The 21,908-nt window shown below is 41.5% G+C and overlaps 2 protein-coding genes across 3 annotated transcripts in view; one reads left to right on the top strand and one right to left on the bottom strand.

The window, feature by feature from the left end:
- Positions 1 to 90: 90 nt before the first annotated feature.
- redic1 (regulator of DNA class I crossover intermediates 1) lies at positions 91 to 5,403 on the top strand. 2 transcript variants are annotated; one of them, XM_085769802.1, is made up of 16 exons: positions 91 to 238; positions 684 to 726; positions 832 to 868; positions 1,017 to 1,164; positions 1,516 to 1,645; positions 1,797 to 1,854; positions 1,963 to 2,077; positions 2,165 to 2,262; positions 2,623 to 2,750; positions 2,858 to 3,021; positions 3,090 to 3,162; positions 3,257 to 3,290; positions 3,534 to 3,561; positions 3,658 to 3,752; positions 4,113 to 4,785; positions 4,900 to 5,403. In XM_085769802.1, the coding sequence occupies exons 2-16, from the start codon at positions 704 to 706 to the stop codon at positions 5,088 to 5,090; spliced, it is 1,995 nt and encodes a 664-aa protein (XP_085625928.1). In that variant the 5' UTR covers positions 91 to 238; positions 684 to 703; the 3' UTR covers positions 5,091 to 5,403. The 2 variants fall into 2 exon arrangements, with proteins under 2 accessions (XP_085625928.1, XP_085625929.1); XM_085769803.1 differs by lacking the exon at positions 91 to 238 and having other exon boundaries at positions 493 to 726; positions 4,113 to 4,676; positions 4,900 to 5,097.
- A 33-nt stretch (positions 5,404 to 5,436) lies between these two features.
- The window catches only part of slc2a13a (solute carrier family 2 member 13a), a 133,210-nt gene continuing 116,738 nt past the window's right edge, over positions 5,437 to 21,908 (bottom strand). The window contains exons 5-10 of the mRNA XM_085769801.1: positions 13,763 to 13,926; positions 13,562 to 13,682; positions 10,999 to 11,124; positions 10,735 to 10,853; positions 9,410 to 9,562; positions 5,437 to 8,390 (exon numbers count right to left, since the gene is read on the bottom strand). Of these exons, the coding sequence (XP_085625927.1) occupies positions 8,164 to 8,390; positions 9,410 to 9,562; positions 10,735 to 10,853; positions 10,999 to 11,124; positions 13,562 to 13,682; positions 13,763 to 13,926 (910 nt within the window). The 3' untranslated portion in view covers positions 5,437 to 8,163. The remainder of the gene's footprint in view (positions 8,391 to 9,409; positions 9,563 to 10,734; positions 10,854 to 10,998; positions 11,125 to 13,561; positions 13,683 to 13,762; positions 13,927 to 21,908) is intronic.

Genomic DNA, 21,908 nt, shown 5'->3' with positions numbered 1-21,908 from the left:
TTCCGGTTGTAACTGTCAAAATAAAACACCAAAGTCAACGTCCTAACCGACATGTATATTTGAATAGCGCTGTTACAGTTGTGTTTTTTATTTTTTAACTCAGTTCTCATAACGTCGTCACTGACTGTTTCTGTTTCCGCTAACTTGACGCTACGAATTTCCGTTTTGTGCTTTCGCAGCGGCTTTTTTCATTGGTCGCGCCCACGGCAAAAACAGGATTGGTTGCGTGATGGAGCAAGTAAATTCACCCCCGTGTCTGTCCACTACATTGACTGTTGTACTTACTGTATATTTACCATAGACTGTAAAAAGAAGATATTTACACTGTATCCCTGTAATTTCGCCCAATTTTTGTAAAATATGAAACCAAAAGAAATTGTTTATAGGAAAATATATTGTTGAAACAGTAATTACAGTAACATGAATCTGTACCGGGTTTTACAGATATCAATAACGTTACACTTTTAGGACCATTTCCGAGTGGCGCATGGTGGAGAGACACAGTGGTTGTTCCTCCTCCTCGCGCACCTTACTTATTTTAACAGCTTTAGCTTTAGCTCAGGTTTGCTAACTTACCTGTCAACAACATGAAGCTACCAATCTTTGAATTTTCCAACACACACCACCTGTAGTTGTTTCGTTAACACTTAGGTGGAGTTTTTTTTTCTCCTTTTCCTTCTTAGATAATTACAGCCGTTGAAAAATGAATTGGGTCGGAGGTTCGAGGTAGGTTGTTCGGCTAATGCTAACCTTAACGTTAGCTTCTAAACGTTGGTAAAATAAAGCTAGGTCATATGAGCAAAGTGAAACCATTGTGACCTCTCATTACAGGAACCGGTTAGTGAAGAACGAGGCTAAAAAACAGAAGGTGACAGCCCAATAATAACTTGTGTATTTATTTATTTATTTAAATACAATAATAACTTCTGTTTTTTACATTATCATTATGATAATAACACGAGTCGTTTACTCTCTGTGAGTCCATCTGCAAATGAAAGTTTTGCTCTTTCCCCCAGGAGTTCTTTGAAAAGAGAAAGATGCAACAGAAATTGAAAAACATGGGAATAGTTCAGCCAGCATCCCCTGGACGCAGCGGTTCTGTTAGTATGGACCTGGTGACTTTGTTTATTGTCAACCAGATTGCTGCTAAGAAAGAAAAGAAAGGTGAGAACTAGTGATAGCTAGTCAGTGCAATCAGGCACAATTCAGAACTGTTACATTTACCCAAAATCTTCCAAAGAAGCCAAAATTGCTGACATTATACAATTTTCAGAGGTATAATGAATCCTTAAACCTAATAAAGTACAGCCACTGTGTTTTATAGTGAGAAATCAGGCAGAATCTACAGTAGGCTACAGGAGAGTAATTTCTAAATAGTAAAGCATCAGATAACATTGTTTTGCATAATGAATGCTCTGAGAATATATGATTACAGACCTGTCTCCTCCAGTATGTTTCATTATTGATGCCTGATTATGGCAAATCATGGCAGTAAAAGGTCATTGTGCTCTTCAGATCCTCCGAAAGTTGCGGTGTTTGGTGGCGGTAAATCAGGATGCAGCAGGCAAAATAAGCCCCTGGTGCTTCCCATGAGCCCCTGCTCTCCATCACAGCTGAGTCTTGTTGAGAGCCAGCCTCAGTGCAGGTACAGCTGGAGTGATTAGGGCAAATCATCCATTGTTATTGCACTAGAATCCACTTCAAATGCCAAACTGCACGAGGCAGCACAAGTTATCAGTTGTGGTTTATTATATGAATAATAGATGACATACTGTATCCATTCTGTCTATATATAGTGCTCAAGGAACGACAAAGAGAACACAGGTTATTCCACCGGGGTTCAAGTGTCGCCAAGTTAGTTAGTTTGCATTTTGTCACATTGTACTTTGCATTTCTATCTCAAGAATTTTTGCTCAACATTTACAAATGTTACCAAAATTGCTAATTTTTCTGTGCCATAAGTTGTCACCTGTCCTGGAGTCAGCCTTCTCCGACATCAGTGCGTCAGACTATCTGCCGCCCTTAGCCGGCCCACTCAGCCCCTTCTCACCAACCTCATCAGTCTCCTCAGGCCAAGGTGGTGCTGTGAAACCTTTCATACATCAGACTTGCAAGTAAATAAATACGTGTATAAATTCAGCCTAACTCATACTGCTCTCCTCAGGAATATTCCCCCTGAAGCTGAGAAACCAGACACAGACACAGCTGCCTCCTCCCAGGTCCTCTCCACTCTGGGACACCTCAGGCCTGGAGAACATCAAGGTTGTGAAAAGAGAATATTATATTTTGAAGAAATATTACACATTAATATAACAACTTTATTCCATGCTGCCCACAAGACAGTGTTGATGAGCTTCCAATTACATTTATGTTGGTACTGTAAAACAGGTTATCATAGATTTTGCGCATAGGAAAATATCAGCCTACTAGAATACTAATTTGCATCTGGCTTTAATGTAATATTTTGCTTTGGTTAAAAAAGTACCACACCCTGTCCACACCCTGAGTAAAGCATGATGGCAAACTGCCACATCAAATGACTGCTTTTGTTTTCATTAATGCCAGTCTGTCTTTCTAAATAATGATGCTAAGCTGAAATCTAATTTGCATTTATTTTCTTAGTTTCAGCCTTTCTCCCAGCCCAGAGGTATGACAGACAACATGCCCTGGTTCTGTGGATCAAACCCACCCCTCTACCAACAGGAGACACCAAGAGCAGCCCAAGTCCTGTTTGCTAATCCAGAACCAGAGTGAGACCACGACTACTACTTTACCATTACCACAGTGTAGATGTTTTGCTGTCTGTGAATTAACTGGGCATTTTGTAACCATTCAAACCACACGTGTGTCATCACAGCGAATCCGAGCATCGCGACCTGAGGCATGAGGTCAGCTTCTGTCTTAACCAGCCAGATGACAAGGAGTCAATGTTGGACTTCACGCTTAACCAGTCAGAAACTGAACAGCAGTTTGAGGAGGACGTCTTTAGGGGCTTCAGTAATGAAGAATTTGAAAGAGAAGGTAAATCTTACTTGAAGCCTTCAGATAAGCACTATATTTCTGAAGGTTTACATGAAACTTTATTTCAGATTCACATTTTGGGAGTGCAAAATCTAAGATATATCTCAAGGACACAGCACCAGTAAAAGCCTCTGCACCACAGTAAGCCACTGTACTTAACATATAAGCAAATGATTTATTGTTATTCATATCCATTATCATCTAAAGTTGTTATGTCGGGTTTTCTCTCTGTCAGAACCGTCCCTGACACACAGACCATGGGAATGGAGGTAAGCTCTCATCAACACATGAAGCCCGCCACTGCCACCAAGTGGTAGAGTCTGTCTTTGCCATGGAATAAACATTAAATTGATAGAAAACAAACAATAATTATCAGTCCTGGGTGGATCACTAGGAAAATGTATCATGGTTCTCCAAACATCACAAGCTGCTGCACAGAGCTTTCTACGGTTTTTGTTTATTTATCAGCAACACGTTGTGTATGCTTTTACATATCATCTCTATTTCCTCAGCTCTCCAACTGTGGCGACATAAACTTCAGTAAGTTTTTCTTCAGCATCTCCAGCTGTTAACCATTCATAGTTTATGTGCTGGTGGAAGAAAAAAAAAGAATAGACGTCTGTTTTAATCCCACAGCATGTCCCGGACACAACACTGACCACATGAATGGCTGTGGATGTTTGCCAAACTGCTCTTGTGGAGGAGGTTACCTCAGTTCAGACTCAAGTAATGTAAGTGAAGTTACACTGGGATGATTGGTCCGACTTGTTGCTGCTGATTGTAGATTCTGCAGAATTTGAAATTGAACACGTACAAAAAATAGTATTAGCAGACAAATTTTTAATTTTTTTTTATTTTATCGAGATCCCAATTAGCTGCTACAACTAGTAGCAGCTACTCTTCCTGGGGTCCATTAAAAAGCCACATAAAATAACACACATGAAATGAAACTAAATTTCCAAATAGCTACATGGTAAATGATCATTTAATTAACAGCCCTCATCAATAGTTAACACTGAAAATCAATAATGTGGTTCATTCCTGTTTGTTTCTTCTAAAATAAAATAACATCTTTTCTAACTGTGTTTAAGGATGATGATTACAGCCATCCATGTCACCAGGCTTTCTCTTCTTCATATGTGGAACAAGTCTGTTGTGCAGATCCAACAAACCAGGGAACACAAGACAGACAGTCCCAACCAAGACCTCCCACCCCACTTATAAAATCCAAGACAAGCTTCAGAGTTGCTGGAGCAGTTATGGAGAACGTGGCCTGCCCAGATAAAGCCTTAGGAAGTACCAGCCAACAGATAGGAAGTGGCACAACTCAGTTTGCATTTCCTCACCCTGAGGCTGAAACTCGGAGCCCAGAGCTTTGCAAATGCAAAAAAACATCCTGTGAAACTCGAGATGCGGGAACCCAAACTGCCGACAACATCCCTGCAGCTGAGACATGCGACGCCTCGACTCAGTGCCGCTTTGTTGCGGACGGCGCGCCAACAGCCCTCAACTTGTACCTGCCACCTGTTGACGCGTCAGTACAACAGCCCGCCACAGGGAGGCAGGCAGATACTGCCGCAGAGCCAAACACACACACAGCTTCATCAGGAAACACAGGGAGCGGAGGGAAGCAGACACCCTGGAGCAAGAAGAAGGCTGGATTCACATCAGGCTACCACATTATAAACAAATTCACTGCTAACACCAGAGACGGAAAAGCGTTCCTACAGAGATCCATCAACCCCTTTCTGACTGATGGAGGAGGTACAACATGACTGAATGTGTCGCTTCATGTGGGTGCAGAGAAATTTCAGAGGGAAATGAATTCAGATTTTTATTAAACACTCATTTGCCTGCTTTCTTTTTTTTCTGATTTAGACAAGGAGAATGAAGAGGGCAGAGCAAACAGAGGGCAGCAGGAAGGTGGCCCTCTGATGAAACACTTCTCAGATGCAAGGGAGGAGGTCGTGTGTGCCACCAGAGTCAACAGACCCTCAGAAGAGACTGAAACACTTCATGAAATAGCCGACATTTTGCTCCTGCTCAAACAGAGGAAGAAGGAAGGATGATACCAATGGATGGAAGAAAGGTAGATGTATGGAGGAAGCAGGAAAAAGAAAAAAAAACAATGTCTGTTCTGTGCATGCGTTTTTAATTCAAAGTTTGTTTTAAGCACTAAAAGTTTCATAGTGTTTGTTCTTGAAGTTATAAATACAGTAGATACAAAGAAATAAATCCCCACAGCCTCACTGCGATTCATAAGTTTATTTCTTTCTCCATATACATATTCAAGTGTTAAGATTTCATGAAGATATTTATTCTTTGTAGAATATAAACTCTAGCAAAACATTTACAGCTTGAACAATAATCAAATAAACTATACAGCATTCGTTTTGATTTTTTTTTTCATTAGTAATTTTGTAAGTTCCTCGTAAACTGTAGAAACACACATAGCTGGTTCACATAGGGAAAAACTGCAACCATTTCACCATACAGTAAGTACACATTAAATGTCCCCACTGTGGTAGAGGACGGCGTTAACACAACTGGAGGTTAAGGGCTGGACAGTACACTGTGTGTAGGCGCAGCCTGAAACGATCACGGCAAATATTTGGTCGACACAAGTTTTCATTACACAATCTGTGTTATGGACGGCTTCATCTGCGTAAAGCATGTTTCCTCTGTAGCAATACTCTCAGTACAAAACTAGTGTGTGAATCATACTTGTAAGCCCATAGAAATGAATCGCCACTGGTTGAACAGGTTAATGAGCCAATTTTATACAGTAACACAGAGCAAAACAACTGGTCTCTCTCTGATAACTGAATAAACAGAACAAGGAGGACGTCTCTCATCTGTACTTATCTAAAATCAAACCCTAGCCTTAAAGAACCATACACCAGATACTCTGCATGTTTAAGCGCCATAACTTGATACTTTATATTATTACCAATTGCCATGAAACGCACATGACCTTTTCAATTTGACCCGTTAAAGTTTCTGCTCTGAGTTTGTCTTGGTTTAAATATTCACTGTGATTTTACACCTATTTCTACCAAGTTTAAAAGTCTGTGCAGGTTTCAACACTCAGAAACATGGCAGCAGATTAAAACTATTTGTAAAAAAAAATGGGCTAAATATGGCATTGTAAAGCTGCTTACGGGAAATCTATGTTTATGTTTTCTGATAAGAGGACAGTTACTGTATAGGGGTTCTATATAGTGTGCTATGTTTATACTGGTCTACCATTCCCATGTGTGAATGTGACACCTTGAAGATACTATTCAATTTTAATCAGTTGCTTTAAATGTCACTATATTATACCATGACATTTGGTAAATAACTTTTTTAAAACTATTGAATCATAGATCTTTTATTCATGATGGGTTTGGGCCCTCATGCCAAAAACTCACTGTCCTTAACCTGCCATGAGAAAGTCTGTGACAGTAACAGCGCAGCCTGTTAACACCTTATTTACCGGTTTTGCGTTGTTACATTAAGTTACTCCGGTGTCGACGGTTTTCGATACACTGAAACCTAGGAGACTAACAAGGTGTAACCTCACACAGTTTTACTTTACAAAACAACACTGGCAAACTGCACTAAATCCTACTCCTTGACTTTTGACACATAAAGAACCACAGAAATGATATGCTCTGCTATTTGTACATAAGGCTATGGAGGAAGACAAAAATCTAAATACATGAAATGACAGTAAAAAAAACAAACATTGCATCACAGCTGAAATGCAGATATGTACATGTCAAGCAATGGAAAAAAAAGCTATGCAGACATAGTTATCATAACATGACATAATACATATATGTCCACTTTAAGGGAATGTGACTGAAAATTGCCATTAGGCACCTTCACAATACACAGGCACTAATATTATCATGTTAAGACAGAATGAAATACTTGAAATCTCAATCATAAAACTCAAGCTTCTACTTATACCACCACAGATAGAACAGGCTGGTTGTCTTTGCAGGATAGTAAATGTACAGTGTATCCAGCAACAACAACCAGCTATGGTTCAGCTATGACACATGCAAGTTCATAAAATTGGTTCACAATGCAGGTCATGACAGTGACATTAAACTGTAGTCTCCATACCGCATCAGTAGAGGCAACAGAATAAAGACCTGACACTGAAAAACTAAATACGCGTAAGCAATTTTGTTCCTAAACTGACTGAGAAAATAAATATGATTTAAATAAATAAATAAATCAACTATGGCAACGGAACTTGAATTCCTTCAGTGCTACTACAGTGGTTTCACTTAGGCACCCACTGACAATACAAGTTTGCTAAATTTAAACAATATACTGTACATCTCTGGCGTTTGCTTTTCGTCAAAATATGATCCCAAACACAAACTAAAGTCTCCACGAGGAAGTGACGATAATGTGCAATGCTACAAGCTTTGACGACATTTAACTGAGATGTGTTTCACGTAAAAAGGCAGAATGGTACGATACTGTAGGTTACAACTCGGCAGAGATCGTGTGGACGCACAAACCTGGTTTTTAAGACCACACTCACTGTAGCGTTTTCATTGGAAACACATTCTGGCATGATGCGGTACTATACGACGGCTGTGTCACGTTTCAATGTTTTTGTACAGCATCACATTTAAATTGTAGTTCATATTGACTAAATGAATGTACAAGATATCAGGGACATTTTCCTGAAACCATTGAGAGAGGAAGGGTCCCTTATATTTTGTTTTCAGTGTGTGTGTTCAACAGTCATGTTTCCTGCTCAAGTGTCAGACCTGTGAGTATTTATACTAACGTCTCTTGGGTGCGATTAATTCAACTGTCAACCAGAGCAGGTGTGACTCCAGGTTTAGTGTCAGTTCACCCTCAAGTCAGAGTTTAGGCTGTAAATAAAACATTCATACTCTAACTAAAGCATTATCACTGATTTTAGATTCCTGAATTGACTGATCTGAGGGTGAACTCAGATTTCTGATACAAGCAAAGGCCTTCTAAACTCTTGTTTTTAACTTCACACTGAGGGGATGAATGACTCCTCAGCTCTCACCTGAACAATATAAATATTACAGAGCCAACCACTGTGCAACTTCACACTAACGCTAATGAAACATCTAGAGGCATCCGAAGCTAAAACTCGCCCTAGTCTACGTCGGACGCGTCATTGTCCGATAGGTGGTAGTTGGAACCTTTGACCCGGATGTACTCGACCTGACGTCCTTCATCCGAATCCGAGGCGCCGCAGGAGCAGAGCTGGTTTTCGAACAGCGCCTCGATCTCCTCCAGACGCCGGGCTTTGGTCTCGGGCAGGCATCCGTAGATGAAGATGAAACCCAGCAAGGCCAGGCTGGAGTAAAGGAAAAAAGCTCCTGCAAAACACAAAAGTCAAGTCAGTTTTTATTTGGACAGTGCGGAGAACACACTGCAGCCACCCACTAACACAAGAAACAACAACGTCAACCATTTTCTAAACACGGCTCTCATTTATCGACAGAAAAGAGACGGCGATGGCGACGGGAGCTCCTGGAGCCAGCTAATATTAGACATGGACTGCCCACCAACATCTGCACAGATGTGTGTGCTGAAATTGAAATAGTGTTTTCAAGCCGCTGGCAACCGTATCATGAATGTGAAGTAGACGTAACATGCCCCTGTCAAAGTGGCACTACAGTGGGTTAACACAGGAAGAAAATAACGACATACAAGCCTCCACACACACAAACAGCGATGGCGGCTTAATGAGATTTCCTGGCCACTGTGATCTCTATTTTTTTCCTTGTCAAAGTGAAATGACATTTTAACTGTACAGAGAAACTGTGAGTTATGCTAAACACCATTACCATTTATGTGACAGCATAATTACGTTTTTGTCAGTTTTCACTCGGCGAATGATTTTTATAAACCGGGGATAAGCAAACGAAGGAGTGGAAATCGATTATTAACCCAGGATGCCTCCACAATCATCCCTGATGGATCGATCCGCCAGCTCCATGAAAGGTCAGTTCCTTCCTGTCTGAGGAGAAACCTGCTGTTGAGACACATCAACTGAGGAGCTATAGAAGGAGGTTGGGGGAGAAAAAATGGTCCACAACGCCTCAGGGTGTCAGTCAGCTATTACCTCCTTAGTGCTCTTGACACAAGGTAAAGAGTGGATGGATGTTACACCACATCTGCTGTGGGGTTGTGTAAGCAATGATGGAAGTGGATGAGGTCTGGCAGCACTGGAGGAACTGCTCCTGACACAAGTGTTTGGTTTGATTACAATTATAGCCTTCAGTTCAGGTCCACTAGGCTTATGAAAAAAAAAGAAAGAGTCGTTCTAGTTTTGTCCCCTTCTCTTTCTGACCACAAAAATAAAGAGAAAAAGCTCTGGAGCTCAGAAACTGACCGTAGTAGGTGAAGTACTGAGCCAGGTGGAGGAAGGTGACAGACACCAGGATGTTGAAGGTCCAGTTGACTCCGGCTGCACAGGCATTCCCGGTGCTCCTCGCCCACAGAGGGTAGATCTCTGAGTTGATGGTCCATGGCATTGGACCCATCCCTGAGAGAGAGAGAGAAGAGATGAGTCTCTTTATGAAGAGGTGAGGACAAGTTTAATGAGTTTATAGATCCCTGTACATCCACATGGGCCAAAGAACAACCAGTCTGAGTCTATGGTGATGTTCAGGCTGCAGGCAAAAGTGACCCAAATCTGATTTTTTTTCAGGTCATGTGACCAGGTCAAATAGTGTGAACACTCAAATCTAGCCCAGATGTGATTTTTCACCCCAGTGTGAACAACTAAGGTGGATTTGATGCGACTGTTATGTCACCCAGCTAATTCCCAGCTAATGCACCACAAAATGCCAAAATACAAAGTTTGGCTCTCTTTTTTTGCATTTGTTTCCTCCTCAGACATTTTCCGTCTTCCATTGATCAGACACTATTTTTTTTTCTTCCTGCTTTTTTTTTATTGTTTCCTTTTAATGACAAATCAAATTATAATAACAAGCATTGTGTGCATCTGATATCATAACAAAAGACTACATAAAAATATTGTGGAATAGATATTCAACACATGGGTAAATAAATAAATAAATTAAAGTTAAAGTAATAATAATAATAAAAGATGATCAGATAAATCAAATCAAAGTGGAATGAACTAGAAAATACATATGCATATACACATATAAGTAGTAATAATAAACATAAGAAGATGAAAACTCAAAAGATTGATATGGACTATATGCATATTGCACAGACACTTTGAAATAAAAGTGAAAATGCTCATGCTACATCCATGTTTCCTGTACAACAGCGTGCTGCACCTGAAGTCATTGTTATTGTTCTTTTGTGCATGCGGGTCAGCTCGGAACAACAAACAGTTCACACTGAAATCTAATATACGCCACGCTTTAAAAGCTAATGTGAACTGCCAAACAAAATATCGGACCTGAGCAAAAAATACGGATTGAGCATTAAGACGAGATGTTTAAATTCCTAGAAATCCCTCTCATTTGTAGGTGTAGCTGTGTGGATATATGGTGGCTGATTACTTCAGCCACAGAGAGAGCACGGGCCAGGTCCAGATGTGGACACACACTAATAACACAGTTATATTGGGTTATATGTCTTATTGTTTGTGTGAGCAGAAACCTACATTTCGAGAGGACCAAACAGTATTAAAAAAACATCCCAGCACACCAACGCTACTATAGTAACCAGAGCTCTAACCTGGGGCGAAAGCAGCAAGGTAGAGCACCAGAGCCAACAGGACGAGCCAGGAGTAGGAGGTGGGGCAGTAGTTGTAGGCCCAGTAGGTCTGATCTCTCATCAGGCTGGAGTTGGAGCACCTAGACAGTGGGGGAAGGGGGGGGTTCTTCTGTTAATCCCTCTGGACGTTGGCGCCCAGTTCAAGGTGCAAGCTGTCATTTCACATTGTCGTTACAAAACTTCCACATGTGCATGCACACAGCCTGGCGGCGCCCTGTGACTCACCTGCCCCACGCTGCCTGCTCGGTGGAGGCCTTATTGACGGGAACGCAGGAGGAGGCAAGGAGCGCCGAGGCGTTCTCACGGTAACAGAAGCCACATCCAGGGTCCAGCATGCAGGGCTCACACAGCCTGCGAGAACAAACAGCACGCACACCACACCATCAGCTCTAATCTGCTTCAACACAATCAATCACACCACATTCCTCCGCCTTCCACTGTTTCGTTTGTGCATTTACCTCTGTGACAGTCACCTTTTTAAAATAGGCCTACAATATGAGCTGGTGTTGCATGCTGCTGTAATTCTATAAATATGCTTGTATCCTTGTTTAGTGTAACAGAGAGCAGCAGTCTAAGCCCTCAAATTGAGATTTGCCTCATTACACAAATGAAATTAATGTATATGGACTGTTTCCAGATTCAGGAAGTGATAAATCAAAATTAGGAACAAAAAAAAACAAAAACAAATGGTGCACAATTCGCCGACATTATCGCTCATCTTCATCCTGTCCTCTCTTGTGCCTCCGTTAATTAAAAGTGCATCTCGTCATGTCGGCTCTGTGATTATCAGTCCTCATGTTGGAGGGCTCTGAAACGCTGACTTAGTGACAAACAAGGGCGCGCTTCCTTCTTCATGCAACTTCATCAGGTTTGTTGTTGTTGCAGCATCTGATGGAGCTGCATGACAAGCGTGTTTTGTTTCCGAGGTCTATTTTTGCCGAGCTGTGTGCGCGGGGCACCTTGCTCTGGTTACACACTGCTCTGAGGTCAGCTGGATGAACATAAAACCAAAAATACCAGGAGCTGAAGGAGGCTGAAGTAAACACAGAGGGATGGTATGTCAATGACGTGATGTAACCCCATGTCAAGTGGTGGAACCGGTATTTTTTCATAAAAATCAGACTATACAGGAAAATAAATCTGGACTCAAATGTGGAATAAATGTAATTCACTTTTGCAATGCAACACTATGTTTCTTGACGAATTGTCACATTATTTAGAATAAAAGTAGTGTTTTTAGGATATGTTTTGCTCAGTATTGCCAAAATGCATTAAAATATAAATATAGAAATACAGCAAAAAAGAAATCTATTTCACCTGAATGTTTTCAGAATTACATATATTTTTTATAAGTACACTTAAATCCACTGTAGGTGGATAAAATATTCAATATTTATCATTCATTTGTGGTTACACCATTTGACATTTTAGGGGAATTCAGTCTTAGTTGGTTCAAATGCCACTTGAAATGACATAAAACCAACATGAATACAAAATGTAAATTTTAACAAATCGGATGCTTGTGTTAAACACAATTTTTAAAGATATTTCTGAATTTGCTCATCTTGCCAACTCTTATTTCTCACTTACCCATATACTACTAACATCTGTGAAAACAATGAAGGTTTGACAGGCATAGCAACAGCAACTAAAGTGCAGTGTCTAGGGGAATGTGCAAAAGGTAACATATCCTAGAGATTGCATCATTTCCCACTGGGGACACTTTAAGAGTACATCCTTAAATGGGACGTCCCATCCACAGTGGGTATGGTCGACCTGCGGTGGCTCTGACTCTGCTATGATGAGTGTGCGGGCTCATATGGAGTAAAGTGAACTCAATGAAGCCACTCCAGTGTGGTAAAAGCACTCATCTCTTCAAATTACCCCTGTGTTTGTGTGTGTGTGTCTGTGTGTGGGTTACTGGACAGCGAGTCCATTAGGTGTTGTTTGTTGTTATGATGAAAGAGCGTCTTTACACGCGAGTTTCATCTGGTGTCTGTGTAAGTGAGAGTAAATTGGGACACAGAGGTAGCTGATCTCTGGCTCACACGTGTATGGTGTACGTGTGTGTGTGTGTGTGTGTGTGTGTGTGTGTGTGTGTGTGTGTGTGTGTGTGTGTGTGTGTGTGTGTGTCTTTGCCCCTTGTTGCTAATGGAGACAATAAAGTGAATTGGAGCTGGTTTAGGCCTGGTTGTAGATATGAGGGATGATAAAAGTCATATAGACAAGAACAATATTTACACAGCATCTTTCCACTGTTGTTTCCACTATCTACAGTTCTATCAGCTATTAATAAATCAGTCACAGGTCAGAAGAATCATCATCATCTTCAATACCATGACTCGGGCCTTTTCTAAATATACAGACGAGTCACTGATCTGCCTGCTGGGTAAATGGCACAAATCTATAAACATGAGTTTGCCTTTGATTTTACATTGTAATGTTTCAGTAGCAAATCCTGCCTTTTGTGCTTTCTTCAATATTATACTCTAACAAAAAGCATGATTTAAAAGATAGCCTACAATTATATATATATATAAAAAAAAAAAAAATCTCAAATGTGTGCACTCTTGATTCCATATCAAAAACGGTAAAGCTTCTCTTCATTTCCATCTTTGGGATGGCAGATTATTGCTCTATGTGGGATAATTGTGCTGCAAGTTCTCAGTAATGTTTGCCTATGGTTGGTGATAGAGGGAGATGATAGATGGTCAGTGTTTAACAACAGAGGTGGCAGTTGTTAAAGCTGACTCAAGGGCTGCATGTGTGTGTGTTTGTGCGTACTCACTGGTACTTGGAGCAGGTAGAGTTGGCAATGGCAGGGTCTAATGGGTGAAAGGTGACAGGGGGACTGTGCTGGGCAGAAACCAGAAACCCGATGGCCAACAGACTCAAACTCAAACATGTACCTGTTGAAAAAAACAAACATGTGACACATGTGACACAAACACAAACCTCCAAAGTGGACATTTGAAGAGACCCAACGCACCTATGATGCTGCTCAGAGTCAGCTTCCTGCGTCCCACTCTCTCCACCAGCCACACTCCCAGCAGCGTAAACAGGAAGTTGGTGAGGGTGGTGAGACTGGCCAACCAGATCGCTAGCCTGTCATCCCGCACTCCTGACATCTGCAGGATGGTGGCGCTGTAGTACCTGGAGGACACAGAGACAGAGGGAAATCTCAACAAGAAGTGCTACATTATCATAACTGTTGGTTCTGTTACTTTAAAGATGATCCTTTTGATGACAGATGAGAAATTCCAGTGACATTAAAGGATGATTCCAAAATTATATTATATCATATTGTATTGTTTTAACATGAGAACTATGTCCTAATGCAGAGACCATATCATTTGGAAGCTATGCCCACTCTTACTGTTATTGCCACAAAGCGCCCTGGCCCTGTTGCCTAGCAATCCTGACAACATGTGACCATAGGCCACACTTGACAGAGCCTTCGAAATGGGACAAATGCAGCCCCCTGAGTTGGGACCATGAACTATAAATAAAGATGGATGAAGCCTCCTTGACCTCACCCACAGGTTCCTGAAGGACAGTTGGAGGTTGAAAATCAGCTGTTCTGATGACTCCATCTAGTTTGTAGCCTACATGACACCACTGGCTCATACAAACATTTGGTTTGGTCTTTTATTTCGGCCTTTGATTTCTATAACTCAACATAAATACAGTCATTAGATAAGGTTTAAGAAAAAGAACAAATCCGATCAAAATGAATAAATAAATCTGAACAGTAACTAAAGACGGTATTCAAGACCGAAAAAGTCAAGAAAGAAAAAGTGTTTGTTGATCATCCTGCTTGTAAGTTTTTTTTGGGCAGACGGCAGACGGACGACAGCCGCTGCACGTAACGGCATAAACAAGCCTCTATGTAAACAAGTGGTCCGTCAGCACGAGGCAAAACAATACACCTGACAATATGTTGTCATGGCGATGTCGTATTGTTTACCTGACCCACGTTTTACCGGCTGGTTTATCTGGTTTGTTACCGACGGCCGTCTGCCTGACTGCAGGTGAATGCAGCATCAGTGTAACGCTCCATTCCTCCTCACTGCGTTACCGCGGTGACTTTTCACAGACGCCACCTCCACCTGAGCCGACAGCTCCGGTGTCTCCGCTGAGTTTCCGTGGTTTCCTACCGTCACGCTGCCACTGAACGTAAAAACATGGCGACACCACATGGCAGCCAGCACTGAGCTTACCCGCTCCATGTAGATATGAATGCTAATTCAGAGCTGAAAGGAACACTTCAGTTTGTTGATGGGGGGGATTACTGATTAATGAAAAACAGACTTTTGAACGAAATAATTGATTTTTGTGAATAGATAACAGAAGAAGTTACACAATGTCCCTTTAATTAAGTTTTAATAAGTAAATTATATACAAATTCATTCCCGGTACGAGTGTCATGAAGGAGGAAATTAGCTGTGTAGACCAAAACTGTTTTTCTCTACAAGGCTGTAAACATAATTGTTGGTCGTTTTAACATGGGAGTTAATGAGGACTGACTTAAGACTTAAACTGAGAAAGTGCAAGTTTTAGTTTCAGTTTTTAAGCCTCAGTGGCTGTTGGTTGGATGGGACACCGCTTGAGGTCATCTGAAGAAGTCTGATTATTTAAAACAATAGTTCATTAAAATGCTTATTCATATTCTTACTGACTTATCCAGTGCATGCTGTAACGACACACAGGTCTGAACCAATATTCTAGTATATAACAAAATAATACGTAAACGACAACAATAATTAGTCAAACCAATTCAGTCAACCAGCCGCTCCTTCTCAGAGCTCAACACTCATCCACCAATCGCAACCGCTCTGCTTCAGCACCAGCCACTCATCTAGAGACAGTTAGCGATCAGCTATAAATAGGCTCTCACCAGTCACTTTCAACGCCCCCCCCCCCCCACTCCTCCTTTTGTCTGCTCTCATACAGAATAATTATACTCGCAACTCTGGCACCATGTTGCTCCATGTAGGCAGATTACCTCCAATCATCATCAACAAGGCTCTAAGCAGGTTGTGGTCAACAATACAGACACCTGCATGGGTCCATTTCCTGCTCCAATTATGATTTCATGTAACGAGGACAGAAGAGACGCAGATGATGGGCCACACAAACACACAAACACACACACACACACACACCTGCAAGAGCTCTATTTAAGTATGGAGACGGTGTGCCTGTTGGACGGGGAAAAAACAAATATATATACAGTATATATATCTTTTCACCCACAATGGTACACACAAGCTGTCTGTACACAAAAACCCTTAGAGAACACAAACACAAAGGAGGTTATACTCATTAAAGAACTAAAACATCTTCAGCATTGTCTGAGTCTGTGTCTCTACAGGCAACTCAGAATTAGCATTCTGCTTTTCTCTGCTTCAAAAGCATTGTTATCTCTCTCTCTCGCTCTTGCCCCCCCCCCCCCCCCCCGCCCCAAAAAAAGACATTCAACTGGCAGATTTGCATAACAACACTTACACTTTTCCGGAACCCAGTCAGACAGAACAGAGGAAGCAATGAGACGCTGTGAAGTTCCCGTTTTTAAAAGCCTGACCCCACAGGGACACGAGGTGATGGAAGTTAAAGAAGGCCATTAGTCATCTACAAACTTAGACATGTGGCTGCAAATGCATGTCTAGGACGGACGCACACTTAGACACACATTCATGAGCAAACAAACAAACAAACACACACGCACTCACTCAGGAATGAAATGACTAGGTTTTGGAGCAGCAGCGGGAGTAAAAGCACAGTTTCTGTTCTCAGCAGTGGAGCCTGCTGTGCTCCAACTCCAGCCCTGCATCTCACATACGCACAATGTTCCAGCTTAAATTTTTTTTTTTCCTGACCACAGCGGTGAGATGTGTGTTAAAAGCATCTCAAAACTAAGATCTCAGACTTTAAAAGTCCCTGAGAGCTGCTCAAGGGGCACGTTCGCTGCTGCCTAATGTCTGATCTGATATCTGTGATTATCCACGCTCTGCACTCTCATATCCTCTAAAAATCCTCCTGTGCAAAAAGTGTCAAGTTGTTATTCTAGTAACAAGTGCAGGCAGTAATGAAGTGCTGACTGTTAGCAGGAGATAAGACGGCAACACCTTGAGAAAAATACAGCGTGCTATTTTGCTCCTGCTCGTGCTAATTCCTGGTTTCTCTGGGCTCATCTGCAAAGAGCATCAGCTGTGCTCAGGAGTTTTTTTTTTTCTCTCTCGCTCCCCGGTGTCGAGGGGGGAAATAGTTGGAGATAAAGTAAAATTTTAGCACAAGAGATCAATGCACAAAGACGCTCAGCAGCTTGGTAGCCTTGTGAAAGTTTCTCCCCCCGGATGAGAATGCATTATTTTAATGGGTACACACAGAACTTCTCTGTACACTGTGTATTCTGGGTGCGTCATTAAGATTCTTCAGAATGGTATATTGTTCATTTCTGGGAGTCAGTTTGAAGTAGATGCGAGGACACGACGGTGGTGGCATTTTAATGAGACAGTTTCCTTGTGAATGGAGTCAATCTGACTGACAATAAGTGTGTCAGACATGACTTTTTTTTAATTATTTGAGGTGACACAGACAGGAAATAAGTGAAACGTCTTGCCTCAATTTTTCTCAGCGATATTGATGATAAGCCATCTTTTCTTTCACTGCTGCGAGCCGGGACAGGACAGGTTTCTGCTGCCACCCCTGATAGGAAGTGACACCTCTCAGTCTGAACGCCCCACCAGTCATCAACTATTAACACACATCGCAGAGTGACAGGAAACACTCTGAGCGGGACTTGAATGGAACAGATCGACCTCTGAGGTGTTTCCAGATGGATTTTGTTTCTTGGAGTTTTTCATTTTGATTATCTGAAAATCAGAAATTACATTTCACAATATATTTCAAAAATGCAAACATGCTAAAAGCAGTGCAGCCGTTCTGTTGATGAGGATTAACTGAAGGATTTTTGGTGCTCAACATATTTGTTCAGGAAATGTGCCCGTAGTACGATTATCACAATCCAGGTTGTTTTTCACTTTGAAAAACAAAAAACAAAACATGAATTCATGAGCTCAGCTGCTTCTGTGTTCTGTTAGAGAGAAAATCTGCAGTCGAAGGCAAAGGAAAGAATTCAACTGTTGACCACAGGTTTGGACAGACCAGAATTTAACACAGTGAGATGGAGGTAACATAAATCAATTCCAATAAAATAAAATCTAAATAAATAAATCTATTGTCTATAATGCTGATCCATGCAGGGCTGGGACAGGGCGAGGGCAGGGTTCACCCAGGATAGGTCACCAGCTAAAAATGATGCTGGATTGTAATTGCACCATTTACCTTCATTCAACTTTCTGAGTAACAACTCGTGCACAATGGGAGAGGTCCACAGATAGATTGAATTGAATTGAATTGAATTCCTACATTGTCATTGCACAAGGTTTCAACGGAATTCAAAGTGCACCGACTCCCAAAAAAATGCTGATGAGAGATGAAACAGCGAAGTTGTATCAGTTAACAAGTTTGCTAAATAACTGTTACTAAAACTGCTTACTTGTTGCTGAACATTATGATGTCACAGTGAAGATGACCTCATAGACATTTGAGTTAAATTGTTGCCAAAAAGGTGTTCTGTGAAATCAATGTGTTTTTGACCTTTGATAACCAAAATCTAATCAAGTTCAAGTCCAAGTGAGTGAACATGTGCGCTAAATCTGAAGAAATTCCTTTACAGTGTGGACTGGTGAATCTGACTTTGTACACCTGCATGAAGCCAATATATATCTCTCTCTGTTAGAACGGCACTAAAGTTATTAAACACAACCTCTTTCATTCTCTATATGCAACAGAGCTGAAGAAGAGCAGCTATTACTGACAAGCATTTACAATGGGAAGAATAAGCCTTCAGTCCTGGTTTGCCATCATTACACAGAGCCAGTAATAACACGTACAAAGAGCCCTGGTAATTCCATGATGACCACATTGTGCTGAAATCACTGTAGTGTTACAATCACACACAGCGCTTAGCAAACACAAAGAACAGACAGTGGTAGTAGGAAGACTCACACACTCTGTCTTACACATGAACACGAGAAAAAAACATTAACATCAACTATGCTCCGCAAGAAAATAAATAAGTACAATACACACACACACACACACACGCTGTTTTTTACATAAGAGCGCCTGCGGAGCGCCGGGGTGAAGCAAACAAGAGAAGGTGTGATCTGGCCCTGACCCTGGTCTGAAAATGGAAACATGGATCCACGCGTCTGTCACACTCCAGTTCCAAACCTCTCATTCAGCACATTAAAGGAGAGTGACAACACAGATGAGAGTGAGGGGGGGTGGGGTGGGGGAGACAGATGCAGAGAGAGGAGAGAGAGTCAGATAAGAGGAGAGAGGGACTGAGAGAGTGGAAGCTGTGGGGAGCAAATTGGTGAGGAGGAGGATGACAGGTGGAGGAGAAAATGTGAATATACTTTCATGCATCCATTTCAGTTCTTGTATCACATGTCAACAGCTTGTCAGCCAGTCATTTACACCTATCAACAGTAAGAGGAATACACCGAATCCCTGAAACCAGACTCCTTTTGATGCTAATAATATACAGTACATCTATCAGTGTGTGCATCTCCACTGAAATCATAAATATACTCATTTGCAGTGGAGCTACAGCAGAGGATTAAACCACAGCTTCTCATTGAGCTGATTGAAACAGATAGATAATAGACATGTTTTCAGTTGTCTCCATCTCCCTCCTGCATTCGATTGCTCCCTGCTGGTCTTAGCCCATTTCACATGGGTGGTGGTGCGAGGGCGCCGCTGACTCATGGCTGACATTTCCTGACACATTACGGGATCGTCTCGGAGGCTGCCGACTCTTGGGAGTACACGACGTGCGGTCTTAAAGGACCACACGGACGCTTTGCATGTTTTAGCTCATTAACCGCTAATCAAATGAACTTTTACTTTTCCTGGATGCCACTTTCCAAACTTTCAAAGGTTTCAAGGCTTATTTGTACCTTTCAGACAGCTTGTTTCAGAGTGATATGAAAACATTTGTTTGTTTGTACTTTTGGCCGTCTGCCCAGTCACATCAGAAAGTCAGACGGAAAAAAAGGTGATTTTGTGGAAGCTTAGTGAGGTAGTGACTGGTGGAGTGGACAAAGAGGAGAACTCTGTTAGTACTGCACCTCACTCAGCAGATTATATATGATGCAATGCAGTAAACATTTCACTCACTACTTTGCCCATGAGTTCCTATGACTATGTATGTACAACATGTCCCTCCACCTATAGCCTACTTAGGCTCTTTTAATGGAAACATGATGGAAAACAAACAGCATCACATATAAGCTTCATGTGGCCTACGACTTCATATATAAAGAAGAATTATAAGAAGGATATTGTTGCATTTCCTCGTTATAACAGCACTTATACCACAACAGAACCACAACTGTTTTCATCCTGTGTGTTGGGAATAAGGTGGACAGAAAATGAATCATCCAAGACATTAACTTCCTCAATGCTTACTTTTTACCACCCAGAAAACTGTTTTGCTCTGCAGACTAAGCTGCAGACAGCTATTGCCTGAATGCAATTCAATATTTTTTATTCTTTTATTACTTAATATAATTTACCATTTATTAATATGGCTCTTGAAGTTAGTGTGTTTAAAGCAGAAGTAAGTGGTCCGGTCGTTTTCGCTAATGCTGCGTTCCAGGCAGGCTTTTGAAATCGTAAATTACAGCTTCAAGTCACAACTTACGACTTTGTAGCGTTCCAGGCAACCCACTCGTGTTTTTCCGACCTGTTTTACCGGTGAAAGTCACTATAACGGCCACTCGTAACTTCCGACCGGTGAACTCGTACCAGATCGAACTGGTACGACTTCACGGTCGGAAAAATACGAGTTTCCTTGAACGCACCATAACAGTCCTCGTCCCTACGTCGCCACATTCACGGCGTCCCTTGGCTGCACACACAGCCCTGCATGCCGTTCTCTCTCCTCATTGGATAAAAACTGTAGGATACGATAAATGTTTTCTCCTCGACTCAGAGCAGAGCAGAGTGACTGACAGACCCGTGTTTCAGACCAAACACTCTATGAAAGAGATTGCTGTCGGAAGATATAACTATTTAAGACTTATATTAACACAAATATATCACTTACTTCTGCTTTAAGTAAAAAAAACAAAAAAACAACAAGACCTTGAACATCCAGGCACTAAACTTGACCAGTAGTTGCACCACAGATCAAACACTGTTCGCATTAAAGGGATAGTAGCATTTTTTAAAAGTGGGGTTGTATGATCTACAAATAGCCCCTAAGTACTTTAATTGCAGTAGCAGACTCTCTACACTCTTCCCGTTAGCAACACCAGCCCATTGCCCTGCCCACAGATCTACAACATACAGTGTTGTGAACAGACCCAAAGAAACGGTCTATTTTCGTGGCCTAAAAGAGGTTTTACCTGAAAAAAAATACACAGTTCCATTGTTCGCTGTAATATCATTTTTTCCAGCCCTTCAAAGTGCAGGAAAAACGCAGTTTTTATTTGGACCTAACCAACTGCTGATCGGCGAGCGCTAACCCTGAGCCGGAGGGATACGTGAGTTGGTTAGGTCCAAATAAAAACTGCATTTTTCCTGCACTTTGAAGGGCTGGAAAAAATTATATTATAGCGAACAATGTCGTGGTTTAAAGGAATAGTTCAACATTTTTGGCAAATTGGCCCATTGCCATAATCACCATAGTCATAGCAGTAGGTTCGTTACCTTTAATTGTCAGTGTAAACTATTTTAAGAACTGCAGCTACTCAGAGCTACGCTACAGAGGCGAAAGGAATTTCTTGGTTTCCCTCCTCAAACTCATCAAATACACAATCCAACAACTCCAAAACGCCCTGGTGGACAAGTTGTGACCTGCACATTCACCACGCTATGAGATAATAATGGAACGTTACGAAACAGAGCCGCTTTCGAGGTAAATACAGAGACTGCTTGCTGGAAAAACTGTCCCTGAACGCAACGCGCATCAGCGGTTTTGCATGTATTTACCTCTAAAACAACTCTGTCTGGTAATGTTCTGTTATTATCTCATAGCGTGGTGAATGTGCAGGTCA

Source organism: Trachurus japonicus, chromosome 23 (assembly GCF_045865225.1).
Source record: "Trachurus japonicus isolate A0001 chromosome 23, Traja_1.0".
Classification (NCBI taxonomy): Eukaryota; Metazoa; Chordata; class Actinopteri; order Carangiformes; family Carangidae; genus Trachurus; species Trachurus japonicus.
This window is presented reverse-complemented; position numbering and strand designations above follow the sequence as displayed.

What these genes read in the sequence shown, in the direction of transcription:
- redic1 (XM_085769802.1), top strand. Translation starts at nt 704, where the DNA reads ATGAATTGGGTCGGAGGTTCGAG. An exon ending in ACGAGGCTAAAAAACAGAAG is followed by an intron (nt 869 to 1,016) that starts GTGACAGCCCAA and finishes TCTTTCCCCCAG; the next exon opens with GAGTTCTTTGAAAAGAGAAA. An exon ending in TTTGCTAATCCAGAACCAGA is followed by an intron (nt 2,751 to 2,857) that starts GTGAGACCACGA and finishes GTGTCATCACAG; the next exon opens with CGAATCCGAGCATCGCGACC.